This window comes from Pteropus vampyrus, unplaced genomic scaffold (assembly GCF_000151845.1).
Source record: "Pteropus vampyrus isolate Shadow unplaced genomic scaffold, Pvam_2.0 Scaffold267, whole genome shotgun sequence".
NCBI lineage: Eukaryota > Metazoa > Chordata > Mammalia > Chiroptera > Pteropodidae > Pteropus > Pteropus vampyrus.
This window is the reverse complement of record NW_011889048.1, coordinates 597718-612232: the sequence shown is the minus strand read 5'-3', so window position 1 is coordinate 612232 and position 14515 is coordinate 597718. Positions and strand designations below refer to the sequence as shown.

Here is a 14515-nt window from a genome sequence, read left to right as displayed (position 1 = left end):
GCAGTGTGGGTGGGGTATTTTGCTCCCGCTGCCCTGGGGACTTCATAGGGTGACTTTTGGAAGTGAAGCGGCTCGTAAGTGGCGGAGCTCGGGTTTGAACTTGGGCACCGGGGAGGGGCCAGGGCGGCAGAGTCAAGGGCCACCAGCCTCACCCTCCGGGTGTCACTCAGCACGAAGCTCCACCCCCTAGTGCGAAGCTCCTCCCCCCAGGCCCACAGCCCTGTGACCAAGACCCAAGCGCATCCTGCGCGCCACTGTGCCCCCAGCGCTGCTCCCGAACAAAACCGCACAGCTGGATACCAGAGCACCAGAAATTTATTGAACGCTCCACTTTTTCAATGCGCAACTAATCACACACACGGGAGTGGGGGCCCCCAGCCTGGCTCTTGTGGGCCAGGTCAGGTGACCAGCAGGAGGACACCCCAAAGCAACGAGCCAGAACTAGACTGGGGGAGAGCAGGGAAGGGGAGGCGGAGAGGGGAATGAGGGCGGAGGCTTCTAGCTGGAAGTCCCAGACCCCCAGGATGAAGAGAGGGGGGGGGAAAGTTAGGGGGGGTAGTAGGGCAGGTGGGACCCCGAGAGCCATCGAAAGGCACCAGGGGAGGACAACACACATTCCAAAATGAGGGCAAAACCAGCCTTTAAGATGCAGCTTGACTTGGGTTGCGGGGCGCTGGCATGCACACACATCTGCACGCACACAAGACGTAACAACGCTTCTGGGGTGAGGGGCAGCACCCCAGAGACCCCCCCATCCTAGCCAAAAACTGGGATGGGGGTCAAGCAGGGACTAGAACGAAGCCCCCTGATTTATCAGTTGGGGCGAGTATTTGGTTTTTCTTCCCAAAGGGAAATTTAAAAATCTACAACAAATCACGCCAAATTAATTAAAAGTGATAAAAATCCGGGCTCCCCCTCCTCGCTTAAGCTTCAGACTGGGCCAGAAAAGCTGAAGGAAGAAGGAACATGGAAGTGAACAGGCCAGGTCTCCCCACCCAAACACAAGTCCCAGAGCGGGGCATTATGGGGGCCCCGGGAGAGTCTGGGGCAGTCCCGGCCGCCTGCCATTTACCTGGCGGGGGCTGGGTCAGGGTGAGAGACGGCGACCCCAAGGGGGAGAGCATGTTTCCAAGGACAAATTCCAAAAATAACCAACATTTTAGTGGATGATATGGGACGTGGTCACGGGGGATGGGGCAGGCAGGCGGCCGCCATCAGCTGCGCTGTTCCAGGTAGGCGGACAGGAGCAGCCCAGGGGGCAGGAAGTCCAGGTGCCGGTTACTGACCTTCATCTGCCTCTTGCCCTCCAAGTCGGCACCTGCCAGAGGGGACAAGTGGGGCCAGAATGGAAGGAAGGCCAGGGCCGGGTCCTGCCGGGCCGGAGGTCGCTGCAAGGGGGCACGTGGGGTCTGGCTTACCGGGACCCCCAGGTCCCAGGACCGGCTCCCCAGACAACTTGTTTCTTCCACTGTTCCTCATTCCGTGGTTAGACGGGTACGGGCTGACTCTGAAGCCCGCTCCCACTTCCTCCTGTAGGCCCGGCTGTTCCCTATCCCCTGCTCCCCCTGCTCCCCGTCTTGCCGAGGCCCCAAATCCTTTGTGTTCAGGCTGCTGATCGGCTCCTACATTGAGGCACCCCGGCCCAGCCTCTCTACCCTGAGTCTGTGGGAACAAAGACAAGTTTGGGGGCTACTTTCCCCAGGGAGCACCAGGGGGCGGCCAGATGGAACCATCCTGGGGTTGCCATGGGAACCGTCTCCTCAGCAACTCCAGGCAGGAAGCAGAGAGACCCAACTGGGGAATGAGGACCCAATGGGGGCACCCAGGGCCAGCAAGGGCCTGCAAGCACCCTCCCTGGGGTAGGGAGCTGTGTCCCAAGACCACCCCCTTTCTAAAGTGGGAACACAGGCCCCAGGTGGGGGCACTTGTGTGCCACATGCGTGCCACAGTGAAGGGGCGCTATGGCTAAACGAGGACACTGAAGACACTGGGGGACCTTCATCTCATTTTGGGGCCCCTTGAGGCCCCGCTTCATCACCCGCACATGGTCCCCTCTCTCCCCTGGCCCCGGGGGATGTGGATGAAGGAGTGTCAATGTCCACAGTGTCACCCGGGGGTGGGGCCAGGACCACAGGAGCCTCTGATGAATTAAGGCAGCGTCCTGCAGCCTCCCCCCCCTCCCGGAAGCCTCCCGCTGTGGAGCAGACCGGGCATAGCCTCAGTTTCCTCCGGCCGAATGGGCTCATGGGAGGTCCTGGGGACGTCGGCACTTACTGGCTGAGATGAGGTCCATGTACTGGCAGACGGCGTGGAGCAGGAGTCTCTCGAAGCTGTGGAGGAACGGATGGTGAGTGACCGCCGGCAAGAAGCACCCACCAACGAGCTCACGGTGCCCGCCCCCACCCGTCACCTGTTGTCCAGCATGGCCGTGTACACGGCCTGGGGGGACACGGAGAAGAACCTCAGCAGCCGCTCCTCCCAGGTCTCCAGCGTTTCCTGCAGGACACACGGGCCCAGGGGTCAGCCGACTTTGGGATCTTGGCCAGGCTGTCCATGTCGCCCCTGCTGGGGACAGCCCCAGGAGCCCAAAGCCCTGGGTTCACATGTGGCCTCTGACTGGCTCCATGAGGTTGTTTAACCGGTTCCAGGAACACCAAGCACCGAGGTACCGCTATCACCTCGAGTGCCTGCACCTGGTGCCTGGTGCTCGCCTACACACCTTGCAACGCCCACCGTCAAGAAGAGCCCTTGCCCAGCCCTGGGTCCTGCGGTCAGATCCCATTGGTGCATACCTGGCCCTGTCTCCGTCACAGCACGCGCGCGGTGGGAGACGGGTCTCCCCTCACGCCGCCCCAACTGAGAAGCTGAGGCAGGCAGGCGAGGCGACGGGCCCAGCCTGGTACTCACCATGGGGATGCGGCTCCGTTTGAGGACGGCTCGCAGACGCCGGCTGATGCGCTGGAAGCACTCTCTGGGGGTGTAGGCCGGGTCCTCTGCAAGAGCCCAAGGTGTGAGGCAAGCGCTGGAGCAAATGGAGGTCCTGCCTCCGGGCCAGGCTCCTCCCACCTGGCCGGCCCCGCCCACCAGGTCCCGCCCACCTTCCCATTCCCGCCCCACCAGGCTCCTCCCACCGGCCAGGTCCCGCCCACCAGGCTCCTCCCACTCGCCAGGTCCCGCTCACCAGGCTCCTCCCGTCTGTCCCCCAGGCTCCTCCCACTCGCCAGGTCCCGCTCACCAGGCTCCTCCCGTCTGTCCCCGCCCCACCCCCCACTCCAGGCCAGGCCCCCATCCCCAAGCCTGGACCCCCACCCCCAGGTTAGCCGCACCTCTCCGCCTATCCTCCCCGCGGCTAGGCCCCCTCCTCCGAGCCTTGCTCTTGTCCTGATCCTCCAGGTAGCGGAGCACGCGCTCCTGCTCCTCCCCCGAGCGGTTCATGAAGTCATTCCAGACCTGGAATAGGGGCGGGCAGGCCCTGAGCTGTTGATGGCACCATGATGGCACGATGATGACAAGTCTCTAGGCCTCAGTTTCCCCATCTGGTCAGTGCACACAGAGTGTCTCAAAGTGCACGGAGACACTCTTTGTGGACACCTCGGCCCGCCGGACCGGTCAAGACTTCACGGGGCACCAACAGACCTGCCGGTCTAGGGAGGGGTGTCGACATGGACAGGCAGGTGGATCGTGGGCGCTGGAAGGTTTGGGGTGGGGTCAGGGTTCTGGCCTGGTCTAGGGACCTGGGGGAGACTAAAGGGCATTCATCAATGGGCCAGAGGAAGCTGGGTGCTCCTGGTGAAAGTCTAAACAGAAACAGGCCAGCGTGGCTGGAGCGGAGGGAGCAAGAGATGGGGGACGGGCCCACCTCCACATAGGTCTCGTTATTACAGGCCTCCGCGAAGATGCCGGGCGCCGCGGGGGGTGCCAGGTCCCCGTCCTCCAGGCCGGGTGTGCCTCCGTCTGTCTCCAGCAGCGTCAGGAGGTACTGGGCTAGAGGAAGCAGATGGTCTTCGGGCTGGGGTGTGGCATTTGGGGTCCCCAGGCTCCATGGAGACCCGCCCGACCATCTTTTCTCCCCCCACCCCGCCTCTACATTTACAGCCTTTGGTTTCTGACTGGCACCAGCCTCCCTGCCTCCAAGCTCCAACGTCTTTCCCAGAAGCATTCAAAGTCTAGAACTCCTCCCACCTCATCCTGCCTTGTTGAACTCCTACACATCCTTGAAAGCCCCTGCTCCAATGCCCAGAGCTCCCTCTGGCCCAGCCCTAGCAGGGCCCAGCTCAGGGCCGGGCTCCTGGTAAGGGAGCAGATGGTGCTGATACCCTCGCCGTTCTGGGCTAAGGCCTGGGATCCCGCGGGAGGCGCCCCTCGAGCCCAGCTCACTGTTCTCCAGGCGCTGGAGGCTCTTCCGCCCCTTGGCCTTGGGCACGAGGTCCGAGTTCCGCACGGCCTGGTTGATGAAGTGCTGCTTCCTCTTGGAGGCTGAGAACCTCTTCACTTGGGAGCCGGCTAGAGCAGGCAGGCATCCCGGAAGGTGCCTGTGGGCCAGGGTGGGGGGCGGTCCTCAGGGCCAAAACCCTACCGCTGCCGCTGAACCACAGCCATCACCTGCCTCGTCTCCCTCGGCGATGAGGAGCTCACCCCCCTGATGTGTGTGCAACCTGGACCCTTACAATTTCATTTTCTTTTGTGATCGCATCATCCAAAAGGCAGGCATGATTGTGATGACAGGTTAGTAAACCAGGCTCAGAGAAGAAGAGACACTTGCCTGAATGCACACAGTTGTGGGTGGCGGAGAAAGGCAGCTCCTCAACCCACCCCCACCACCCCACCCCATCCCAGGCTTCCAGATCTTAGCTGCGAGCCCGTGAGGCCCAGTGTCCAGGATTTGAACACCACCCGCCTCTGGGAATTTCTCAAGAGACTCGATTCACCTGAGCCTGCCTGCCTCATGCACTCCCCCGTCGCCCAAGTCCCCCCCAAAATGTGCCCAGGAGCCAGGACCGGGGCCGGGGGGGGGGACCTGGAGTGATTCCCCCCACCCAGCTAATCCGCTTTCCTCTGAGCAAATGGCATTAACTGTGGAGATAGATTAGCAGTGTGGACAGGCCTCCTGCTGGGGCCCCGAGTGCCGGGTGCAGGGGAGAGGCAGGGGCTCTTGGGTGCAGACTTCCTGGCAAGACGCTGCTAGGCCTTCCTGGTCAGGCCCTGACAACCCCGAACCATAAGACGGTGGCCACCGCCGGCTGAGAAACCCTCACCCTGCGGCCGATGGCAGATTCTGGCTCCCAGAGGGTCTGCGGTGCCGGGAGCCCCCTCCCCGCGTCCTAACTCCTGCTCCCTCAGTCGCTGTGCTGCAGCCAGCTCTCGCTGCTCCTCCAGTGCAGAAGGCACGAGGCACAGCCCTGCCTCCGGGCGGGCGTTTGCACTGGCTGTGCCCCCTGACTGGTGCATGCTGCCCTACTCACTGCTCACCTCCTGTCGGCTTCTGCAGAAAGGGAAACGACCCCTTGAGACCCCGACCCCCTCTGTGTGACACCTCCCTGTGTCAGCTTTCTCCCACTAGGTCGTGACCTCCACGTGGGCACTGTCAGCCGTGCCTGCCACGCAGTCAGAACTCAATAAAAGCCCGCTGGGTCAGTTCTTCCAGAAAAGCCCTGCGGGGTCTGTGGACCCGAGAGGGGGCACGCAGAGCCAAGAGAGTTCGGGACAAGCGCCTTCCCCTGGAGACCCAGCCCAGCCTTTCCCTGCTTGGTTTCCTCCTGTGACGGGGCGCTCACCCCATCAGCCACACCATTGATCACAGTCACGTCCCTGGGTCGCACACTCATATCAAGTCAGCTCAGGAGCCGACCTGAGGAATGCCTCCCAGAGGCCCAAGCACCCCCGCCCCAAGCCCCAGATTCACCAGCGGCCTCCTTGGGGCTCCACTCTGGGAGCTGGACAGAGTCCAGGATGGTGGCCTGGTCGGGCTGATAACAGAAGCCACATCCGGGGGGAGCTGTCGGGAGACGTCAGAGCAGGTCAGGACTCAGGGAGCGAGCTCAGCCCTTAGGGCGTGGGGCTCTCAGAAATGGGGCCCCCACTATCTTGCGAGCGGGAGCAGAGCCAAGGTTTGACCTTGAGTGTGAACAGGAACCTCCCCACCACAACCACTCGGCCACCTGCTTCCCTTCGGGATCCGCCGAGGTCTGTGGGGGACCCTAGCTAAGACCCGGCTGGTCCCTCCCCTGGTCCGCTGCCACCCATGGCCCCTCAGCACCCCCAGGGCAAGGCCCGGCCTCCTTGGCCTGCTCCTCCCTGGCTGTCTCATGCCTGGGCCACGGTCTGTGCCTGGTCCCGCAGGCATTTGGGGGCTCACCATCCCCTCATGGGCCTCAAGCCCTGAGCTGAGCCCTGGAAATGAATCCAGCACCAATTCAGGCTTGCTGACTTCACCCAGATTCCAGCATGACATAAGAAACATGTGGCCTCAGGGGGCCTGGACCCCCCCCCCCAACTCAAGACACAGAGGACAGGGCGCAAGGGGGCAGAGCTGGAGCTGCAGGCAAGGCAGATTCGTAGTGCAGGGTGGGGGTGGGTGGACATGGTATCAGCTCCATATAGAATATATCTACGTGTCAAAACGGCCGTGCCCAAGCCCGTCTCTCTCCGTGGCTCACTCTGCTCCAGCCATCGGGGCCCCTTGATGTGCCTCGAACTCGCCAGAAACAGTCCTCCTCAGGGCCTTTGCACGCGCCGAGCCCTCTGCCTGAAGCACCCTTTCACAGCTCATTCTGGCCTCTGTTCAAATGTCACCTCCCCGGAAACCGTCCCTCCCCAACAAGCCCAATCGGCTGTTTGCTGTTTCATCGGTTGCCACCCCAAACCAGCTGTTCTGTGTTTACCCCTTAACCCTCACCTCCCTTGCTAGACCTGTGGGAACAGGTTGCAGAATCACAGGACAGGGTCACCTAGGACGGGGTCATCTTGGTCCCTGCTGTGTCCCCAGCACCTGCCCCACAGCAGGTGTTCGATAGTTGTTGTCGAATGAATGAATACCTGGCCTTCATCTACACACTCGCCAAGGGCCAGTTCATCTGCTTCCCATGCCACCCAGAGACGACATAAAGATGGGGACACTGAGGTCCCAGACAGGGCGCCAGAGGCTTCCTGGACCTGCAGTCCCCGGGAAACGGCTGCACAGTGGACAGGCCCAAGTCAGGGTGGGTTTGGGGGCACAGGCCCCGTTGCCTTCAATTCTGCTCCGTGAAATGGGGAATTTTGACACCCACTGTTCTAGGCAAAAATCACTTTCTCTGACCTGTCCCCTCCCCCCGGGAACAGGCAAGAGGAACCTAGTTCCCGAGCAGGAAATCAAGAGGGCTCAGGGCGGAGGTGACTCAGGCTGGGTGGGGCCCAGTGGGGTCCCCCATTGGTGGCCACGCCCCCAGGACAGGGATGGGGGGCACCAGGTTGAGGCTCAAAGGAGCCCACCTGGCAGGTAAAGACCCACATCTGTAGAGACCACTATGGCCTCTGGTCAATACCCAGAGGAGGGTGTAATAACATAAGGTAATAAGGTAATAAGAAACATAATAACAAGAGTAACAATAAATGTAATGATAGAATAAGACCAATAAAAATAACGAAATGATACAATCCTTTCAAAGTTGTAATTAAACAACCGAGATAACAAGACGCTTAAGATGACGAAAGAGTGGGTGCCCCCGCTGCTGGGCGCCTCCGGGCGCAGGGTCACGGCCCCCAGCCGCTGCGAAAAGAGGCCGCCGCTATGATTTCGTTGTTGTGTTTTTTTTTTTACAGGGGAAACAGGCAGGGAAGGTCGGACCACACAGGTTTCTGCCCAAACGCCGGGGTTCAGAAGAAATCTGCGACGCACCAGGTCCACACCCACTGGGGGGGTCCACACCGGCACAGGGGCACCCCACTTCCTACCAGGGAGTGACGGGTCCAGCCCCGGCTGTGGGGTGAGTGCTCGGCCCGGGGACAGTACCACGGCGTGCGGGTGAAAGCCCGGGACACCACGCAGCGGCCGCCTCGCCCGAGCGGGGACAGGCGCGCGGGAGCCCCGGGCGCATCAGCGAGCGCGGGGACTCCAGGGTCCCCGGAGTCCGCACACCCGGAACCGGGGTCTGTGCACCGCGCGTGCCCTGCGCCCAGCAGGTACGCGGGCCTGTCGGGGGGACGGGATTTCCCGATGTTTGTCCCCGAGCGTTCACGGGGTAACAATAAGCCCCCACACGCCCACCCCTATCCGCGTCTGGGGGTGCCTCCGAGGAGAGGGGCGGGGCGGGCCTGGGGCTGCGGCTGGGTAGGGGGTGGAAGGGAGGGCAGGGGACCCGGGGTCCCGGGAGGCGCGCCCCGCCCACCCCCCCTCCCCGCTCTCACAGCGTCCGCCGCCGGCCCGGGGTCTCCGCCGCTGCCGCTGCCGCCTCCGAGCCGCCCTCGGGGTTCTCCAGAGCGACCATGGCTCGGATGTCGCCGTCGGCACCGCCGCCCGGCAGGGCCTTCTTGACGCCGGGCAGGAAGTGACGGCTTCCCTGTAGGCGGGCCGGGGCGGATCCTGGAGGCTGGACGCGCGGGGCGGGGATCGCCGCCACGAGGCCGGCGGGACCCCGTGCTGCGGCGGGCGGAGGGGATCCCCAGCCCCTGGAGGACAGTCGGGGAAACTAAGACACTGAGATGGCGGTGGGGGCCGCAGCCACAAGGCCGGGCTGCCGGCAGAGCTGGGCACCCAGCACAGGGGACAGGGCGGGACACTGCGGCCTGGGGAGGGGGAGGGGAGGCAGAAGACGCAAAAAATGACCTATACCCCCCCCCACCGGGGCACCAAGGGGCCTTTCCTGCCACCAGCCCCGTCCCAGTAGCCATCAAAGCGAAGCCCCTTCGAGCATCAGCTCATTTACTTGTCTCTGAAAATAGGACTGTCTTTTAGGATTTATTTATTTAACCAGCAGCCACCTGGACAGACCCCTCCTTCCCTGAGTGGGGTGGAAAAGAGGAGGCCTCTGGGAGGGGGACCACAAAACACAAAAGTGGGACGTGTGTGCCAGGCAGAAGGGGCAGTCAGGGCAAAGTCCCTGAGGCACCTGGGGGATGGTGGGGGGAGGGAAAGAGAGTGAAGTGGGGGGTAGACCCTTGAGCCTGGCGGCCCTGTGGTGACAGATCCGGGTTTGGTCCTGAGGGCAATGGGGAGCCATAGGAGGGCTCAGAGCAAAGATCGAAAGCTGCTCTAGAATCTAGAATCCACCTTCCACTCTACAAGAGAAGTGGGGAGCGGACCCCACAGAGATGCACCCGGCCAGGTCCAGTCTGGAGCAAATCGTCCGGACAAAGAGCCAAATCCCCTCAACAAGCGAAGGGCGAGAGGGGGTGGGGAAGGAGGCCAAACGGTTAAAAGGCCACATCGCGTGACTCTATGTAGATATAAAAGTGAAAAGAGGCCAAAGAAATCAACAGTGACCCCCCCCCCCACCATGGGGCCTGGGGGGAGGGCAGGAAGGGGCTCTGGGGCCCACAGCCCGTAGCTGTTCACTAAATGTGCCAATTCTGGAGGTGCCTCCTGGGCCTTCCCTAATGGGGCGTGGGTACCAAGAAACCTGTCCTGCACCTTCTTTATGGCCTCCCGGACCCAGGACCTCCTGCCTGTCCATCAGCCGCCACTGCTCCCCAGAGCCCCCCACCTCCAAGGTCTAGCCACCTGCTCCGTGCTCCCGCAGGCTCATTCCACTCAGCAGCTTCCCCCAAACAGTCTCCTCCCCACCTGGTAACCACGAGTCTCCGCACCCTAACCTGTCTGTCCCCCCAGGGAAACATGTCCCCCCTCCTTTGCTCTGCCCCCTGGAGACGGTTGACTGCTTGGATGCCACGCATATCTATTCCTCTCTTCCCCTACAGAGGGCGCGTCTTTTTCTCCGCCGCGTACTGCTCCACGGTGGCCCGACTAGTGTCGGCTACATTCCTGGGTGTGCGTTTTCAGGATCAACAGTGTCCTTTGTAACCTGCCCTCCACCTGCTTCCTGCAGCCAGTGGCACAGGTGCCCATGTGCCCGCAAATTGCCGCCCGTGAGCTGGGAGGTGACCGGTCTTAGGGGTCTGATTTGTAGCAGCCGGAGTGAGGGGAGGTTGAGTTCTTAAAGAGCAGACACCTTCTGACCACCAGACCCTGCCTGGGAGTCTCTATCCCCTGGTCAGGGTCGGTCCCTCCAGGGTTCCCAGGAGCCTCCACGCAGCCACCCCTCCCTCCTTCAGCCCGTCCCCTCCAGTGCCCTCACCCTGAGCGTTGGGGAGAGGGGACGAAATGGGGAGAAGGTTGCTGTACGGGCGATGGAGGCGCGCAGGCAGGGGAGGGAGTAGCGAGCGGCTGCAGAGAGGCGGGAAGGCGGGGACGCGTGTGTGTGTGTGTGGGGGGGTGGGCGCTAGGTTATAAACGCTCGGCGTCTGCGGCAGGAGCAGAGGCGCAGCTGAGCCCAGCGGAGCCGCCCTCCAGGCCCGGTGGACCCCAGCCGAGAACCTTCTCGGGCTCCGCGGGCGCATCCCCGGCCAGGAGGAGGATCTCCGCACTGATCCCGGGGCGCAATCCCGGAGGGCGGCCGGAAGGAAGAGGGGCGGCGAAGCCACGCGCGCCGTAGCCATGTCCGGACCCAATGCGTCCTGGTGGGCGCTGACCAACGCAACGGGCTGCCCCGGCTGCGGCGCCAACGCCTCGGACGGAATGGCGCCCGCGCGGTGGCCCGTGGACGCCTGGCTGGTGCCGCTCCTCTTCGCAGCGTTGATGCTGCTTGGCCTGACAGGGAACTCGCTTGTCATCTTCGTCATCTGCCGCCACAAGCAGATGCGCACGGTGACCAACTTCTACATCGGTGAGCGCGCGGGCGCTGCGCGGCGCCCGCCTGCCAGTCCCAGGCGCGCCCCCTAGCGGGCCGTGGGGATCCTCCCAGATAGAGGGGGTCTCTCCCCTGCAGGTGTCCCGTCCTTTCCCTACTGTCCCTGTACCTTAGACTAGAAGTCGCAAACTCTGGCATTAGCGGCTTCCATGCGGACTGGAGTAGTTCGAAGGGAGCGTGAGAGTGTGGCGCACGGAGGGCTCGCCCCCGCCGCTGGAGGAAGATGTTCCATTGAAATGCGCTTCCTTTCACGCGGTGTGTAATGAAGAGACGCAGTCGGGGAGGGACGGGTGGGCCCGCGGGCCCCCAGTTTGCGACGTCTGCCCCAGGGTCTCGCTTTGCACATTTGGGCGGCGGGGCGGCCTACCCGCGCAGGTGAGTGCTCCATTGGTGCTCTCCATGCCACGGTGGCCGTTGGGCTGGCACCACGACCTCTAATTTGCAGGTGAGGAAACTGAGACTCAGAGGGGCGGGGCCCGCTCAGGCTCCCCCAGCCCAGGCAGGGGTGAACAGGGCCCACTGAAGCTTGAGTGGCTGAGGGCCCCGCGGGATGAAGGGGTGTCTGAAATGTTAAAGGGGAGAACCAAGGCTGTAGGGGGCCTTCTGGATGACAAAGGCCAGGGCGAGGGATCCGGGCCAGGAGCGCTGGGTGGCTGAGGCCTCTACGCCCCACGGCCAGCGCCCTCGCGTCCCCGCCTGCAGCCAACCTGGCGGCCACGGACGTGACCTTCCTGCTGTGCTGTGTGCCCTTCACCGCCCTGCTCTACCCGCTGCCCTCCTGGGTGCTGGGCGACTTCATGTGCAAGTTCGTCAACTACATTCAGCAGGTGGGTGGCGGGCTGGGGGGGGCGGAGTCTGGATGTGGCCGGCTGGACCGCTGGGTTGGGGGGGCGGGGACAGGGTGGAGCGTGGGCACCGGGAGGGCGATCCGGGTTCTTGCCCACCCTTCCTGGGGTCCTAGGATGGCTCTGCCTCTCCCTGTCTCAGTTTCAGGGTCTCAAGCGAACCCCAAATGGTCCCCTCTAACCCTCGCCATTCTGAGCTCCACTCCTGGCCCGCGGAGGCTCTCCCAGGACACGTCCAGTGTGTGCCTGAGTGGCTGGACATGCGGGGAGACCCGCGGGGGTCGGGGCGCAGACAGAGCAGGCCCCAGACCCGGAGAGGGTGGGGCACGCGCCCAGCTCCCGGCCCTTCCAGGTGTCTGTGCAGGCTACGTGCGCCACCCTGACCGCCATGAGCGTGGACCGCTGGTACGTGACTGTGTTCCCGCTGCGCGCCCTACGCCGCCGGACGCCCCGCCGGGCCTTGGCCGTCAGCCTGGGCATCTGGCTGGGTGAGTGGGAGACGAGTCTTCGTGCCCCGGGCGCCCTCCCACTCACTTCCCCTCTCTGGGAAATGGGCGCAATTGAGCTCCCTGCGCAGAAGCACTGAGGGCGCGGACTGGGGAGGCACCGAGGAGACCTGGGCCCTGGCTCTTCGTGCCCCTGGTCCCCGGCCAGCATCTCAGCCGCGCCTGTGCTGCAGGCTCCGCGGCCCTGTCTGCGCCTGTGCTCGCCCTGCACCGCCTCACCCCGGGGCCGCGCACCTACTGCAGCGAGGTCTTCCCCAGCCGCGCCCTGGAGCGCGCCTTCGCTCTCTACAACCTGCTGGCGCTCTACCTGCTGCCGCTGGTCGCCACCTGTGCCTGCTACGGGGCCATGCTGCGCCACCTGAGCCGCGCAGCTGTGCGCCCCGCGCCCGCAGACGGCGCCCTGCAGGTGCGCCGCTGGGTGGGCGGGGGCCGCAGCCGGGCTGGGGTGGGGTGAGGCACAGTGGGGGTCTGAATGGGGGGCACAGCCTGTCCTCCTCCCCCGCACCCCAGGGGCAGCGACTGGCGGAGCGAGCCTGCGCTGTGCGAACCAAGGTGTCGCGGCTGGTGGCGGCCGTGGTCCTGCTCTTCGCCGCCTGCTGGGGCCCCATCCAGCTGTTCCTGGTGCTGCAGGCGCTGGGCCCGGCGGGCTCCTGGCACCCACGCAGCCACGCGGCCTACGCGCTCAAGACCTGGGCGCACTGCATGTCCTACAGCAACTCGGCGCTGAACCCGCTGCTCTACGCGTTCATGGGCTCGCACTTCCGCCGGGCCTTCCGCCTCGTCTGCCCCTGCGCTCCCCGGCCACCTGGGCCCTCGCGCCCCGCCGTCCCCCGCGCGGAGCTGCACCCCCTGGCTGCTCTCCCAGGCCTCAGGATGCGGCAGCCCGGGAGCAGTGGGAGCGGGCCGCGCAGGCTGTGCATCCTGGGGGAACTCGCTGCCCCTCTCTGAGGACGGAGGTGGCCCCTCGGGAACGGGCGCTGCTATTATTCTGTTATTAACATCTTCGGTTTGGTCCAAAATAATCCCATGGGACACGTTTTGTCCTCTTGTAACGTTTGGTACGAGCTGGCTGTGATGTTTGCTGTTCTTGCTATCGTGATGATTATTTCTGCCTTTCCTAAAATCGAAGGTGCTTGATGCTGGCACCTTGTGGAACTTTCCAGGAAGCATCAGTAGACGTTTTACACACTGCCTTCAGGTTGACTGTACGAGTGTAGGCTTCGTCCCATTGTCAGCGACATTAAAACGTGAACACGTTGTGTATCTTAAAATCGACTGACACAAGGTGACATTGCTGCTGCCTGGTGAATCCCCACCCTAGTGTCACTAAGGAAAACCTCCCGGGGGTGGGGGCACAGTGCATAGGCTGCCGGCAAGAAGGACCGATCGGTGACAAACCACCCCAACACCGAGGGGCTTAGAACGGCATCGTTTGTCGTCTCTCAGGATTCTGTGGGGTGACGTGGCTCAGCCACCCAGTGCCGTGACCGTGTGGTGTTGGCTGGACCAGGAAGGCGGGCGAGGGCTTCGCTCCTGTGGCCTTGGGCTCCCTTCCTGCATGGCGCCCGGGAAGGTCGGATGTTTCTGGCCAGAAACTTCGGAGAAGAGGCAGAAACTGCACGCCTTCTGAGTCCTGGGCTCAGAAGTCCCGGAATGTCACTTTTCCACACCCAGCTGTGACAGTCTCACCCAGAGTCCCGGTGGGGGGAAGGGACCCCATCTTCTGGTGGGTGGGGCTGCACATCCCTACCCGAGGGTGAGAAACCAGACCAACCGTGGTCCAGCCCACACCCAGACTGCGACCCAGTGTGAAAGAGTGGCGGGCACACAGTGGGTACAAGCAACGCGGTGCGCACAGTGGGGCAGCCCCAGAGGTTCGTTCATGGTGTGTGATTTAACATCCTCGAGGTGGCAAAGTCATCGAATGGAGGACAGATTAGTGGCCGCCGGGGCGAGGGATGATGGCGAGCGGGGAAAGGTGAGTGGGGACATGCAGGACCCATGGGACGGAACAGGTCTGTCCCTGGACTGCGGCAGTGAATACGCAAAGTGACACAGGCGATAAAATTGTAGAGAACAAACACACACACACACACTGGTCCAAGTAAAATGGGGAAACCAAATAGGACGGGAAGGTTGCATTACTATCAATATCCTGATTGCAATACTGTGCTGCGGTTTTGCAAACTGTTACTCGGGGAAGCCTGGTGAGGGTGTGAGGGAGCTCGCTGCATTGAAATCTACGATCGGCCTGAAACAAAAAGCAAAAAAAAAAAAAAAA

General features: G+C 63.1%; 2 protein-coding genes across 3 annotated transcripts; one reads left to right on the top strand and one right to left on the bottom strand.

Annotated features, from left to right (window-relative positions):
* Positions 1 to 297: 297 nt before the first annotated feature.
* On the bottom strand, positions 298 to 8537 carry R3HDM4 (R3H domain containing 4). 2 transcript variants are annotated; one of them, XM_011375209.2, is made up of 9 exons: positions 8386 to 8537; positions 4378 to 4532; positions 3860 to 3984; positions 3327 to 3450; positions 2908 to 2993; positions 2411 to 2496; positions 2275 to 2330; positions 1287 to 1318; positions 298 to 949 (listed from the first exon to the last, which is right to left on the bottom strand). In XM_011375209.2, exons 1-9 carry the CDS (start codon positions 8463 to 8465, stop codon positions 884 to 886), a joined length of 810 nt encoding a protein of 269 aa, XP_011373511.1. In that variant the 5' UTR covers positions 8466 to 8537; the 3' UTR covers positions 298 to 883. The 2 variants fall into 2 exon arrangements, with proteins under 2 accessions (XP_011373511.1, XP_011373510.1); XM_011375208.2 differs by having other exon boundaries at positions 298 to 1318.
* A 1892-nt stretch (positions 8538 to 10429) lies between these two features.
* On the top strand, positions 10430 to 13597 carry KISS1R (KISS1 receptor; the record flags this gene model as incomplete). Its single annotated transcript, XM_011375207.2, has 5 exons — positions 10430 to 10859; positions 11586 to 11710; positions 12081 to 12216; positions 12408 to 12640; positions 12745 to 13597. Coding segments are annotated over 5 exons (1362 nt in total), but the record flags the coding sequence as incomplete, so codon positions are not given.
* Between the last annotated feature and the right edge of the window lie 918 nt (positions 13598 to 14515).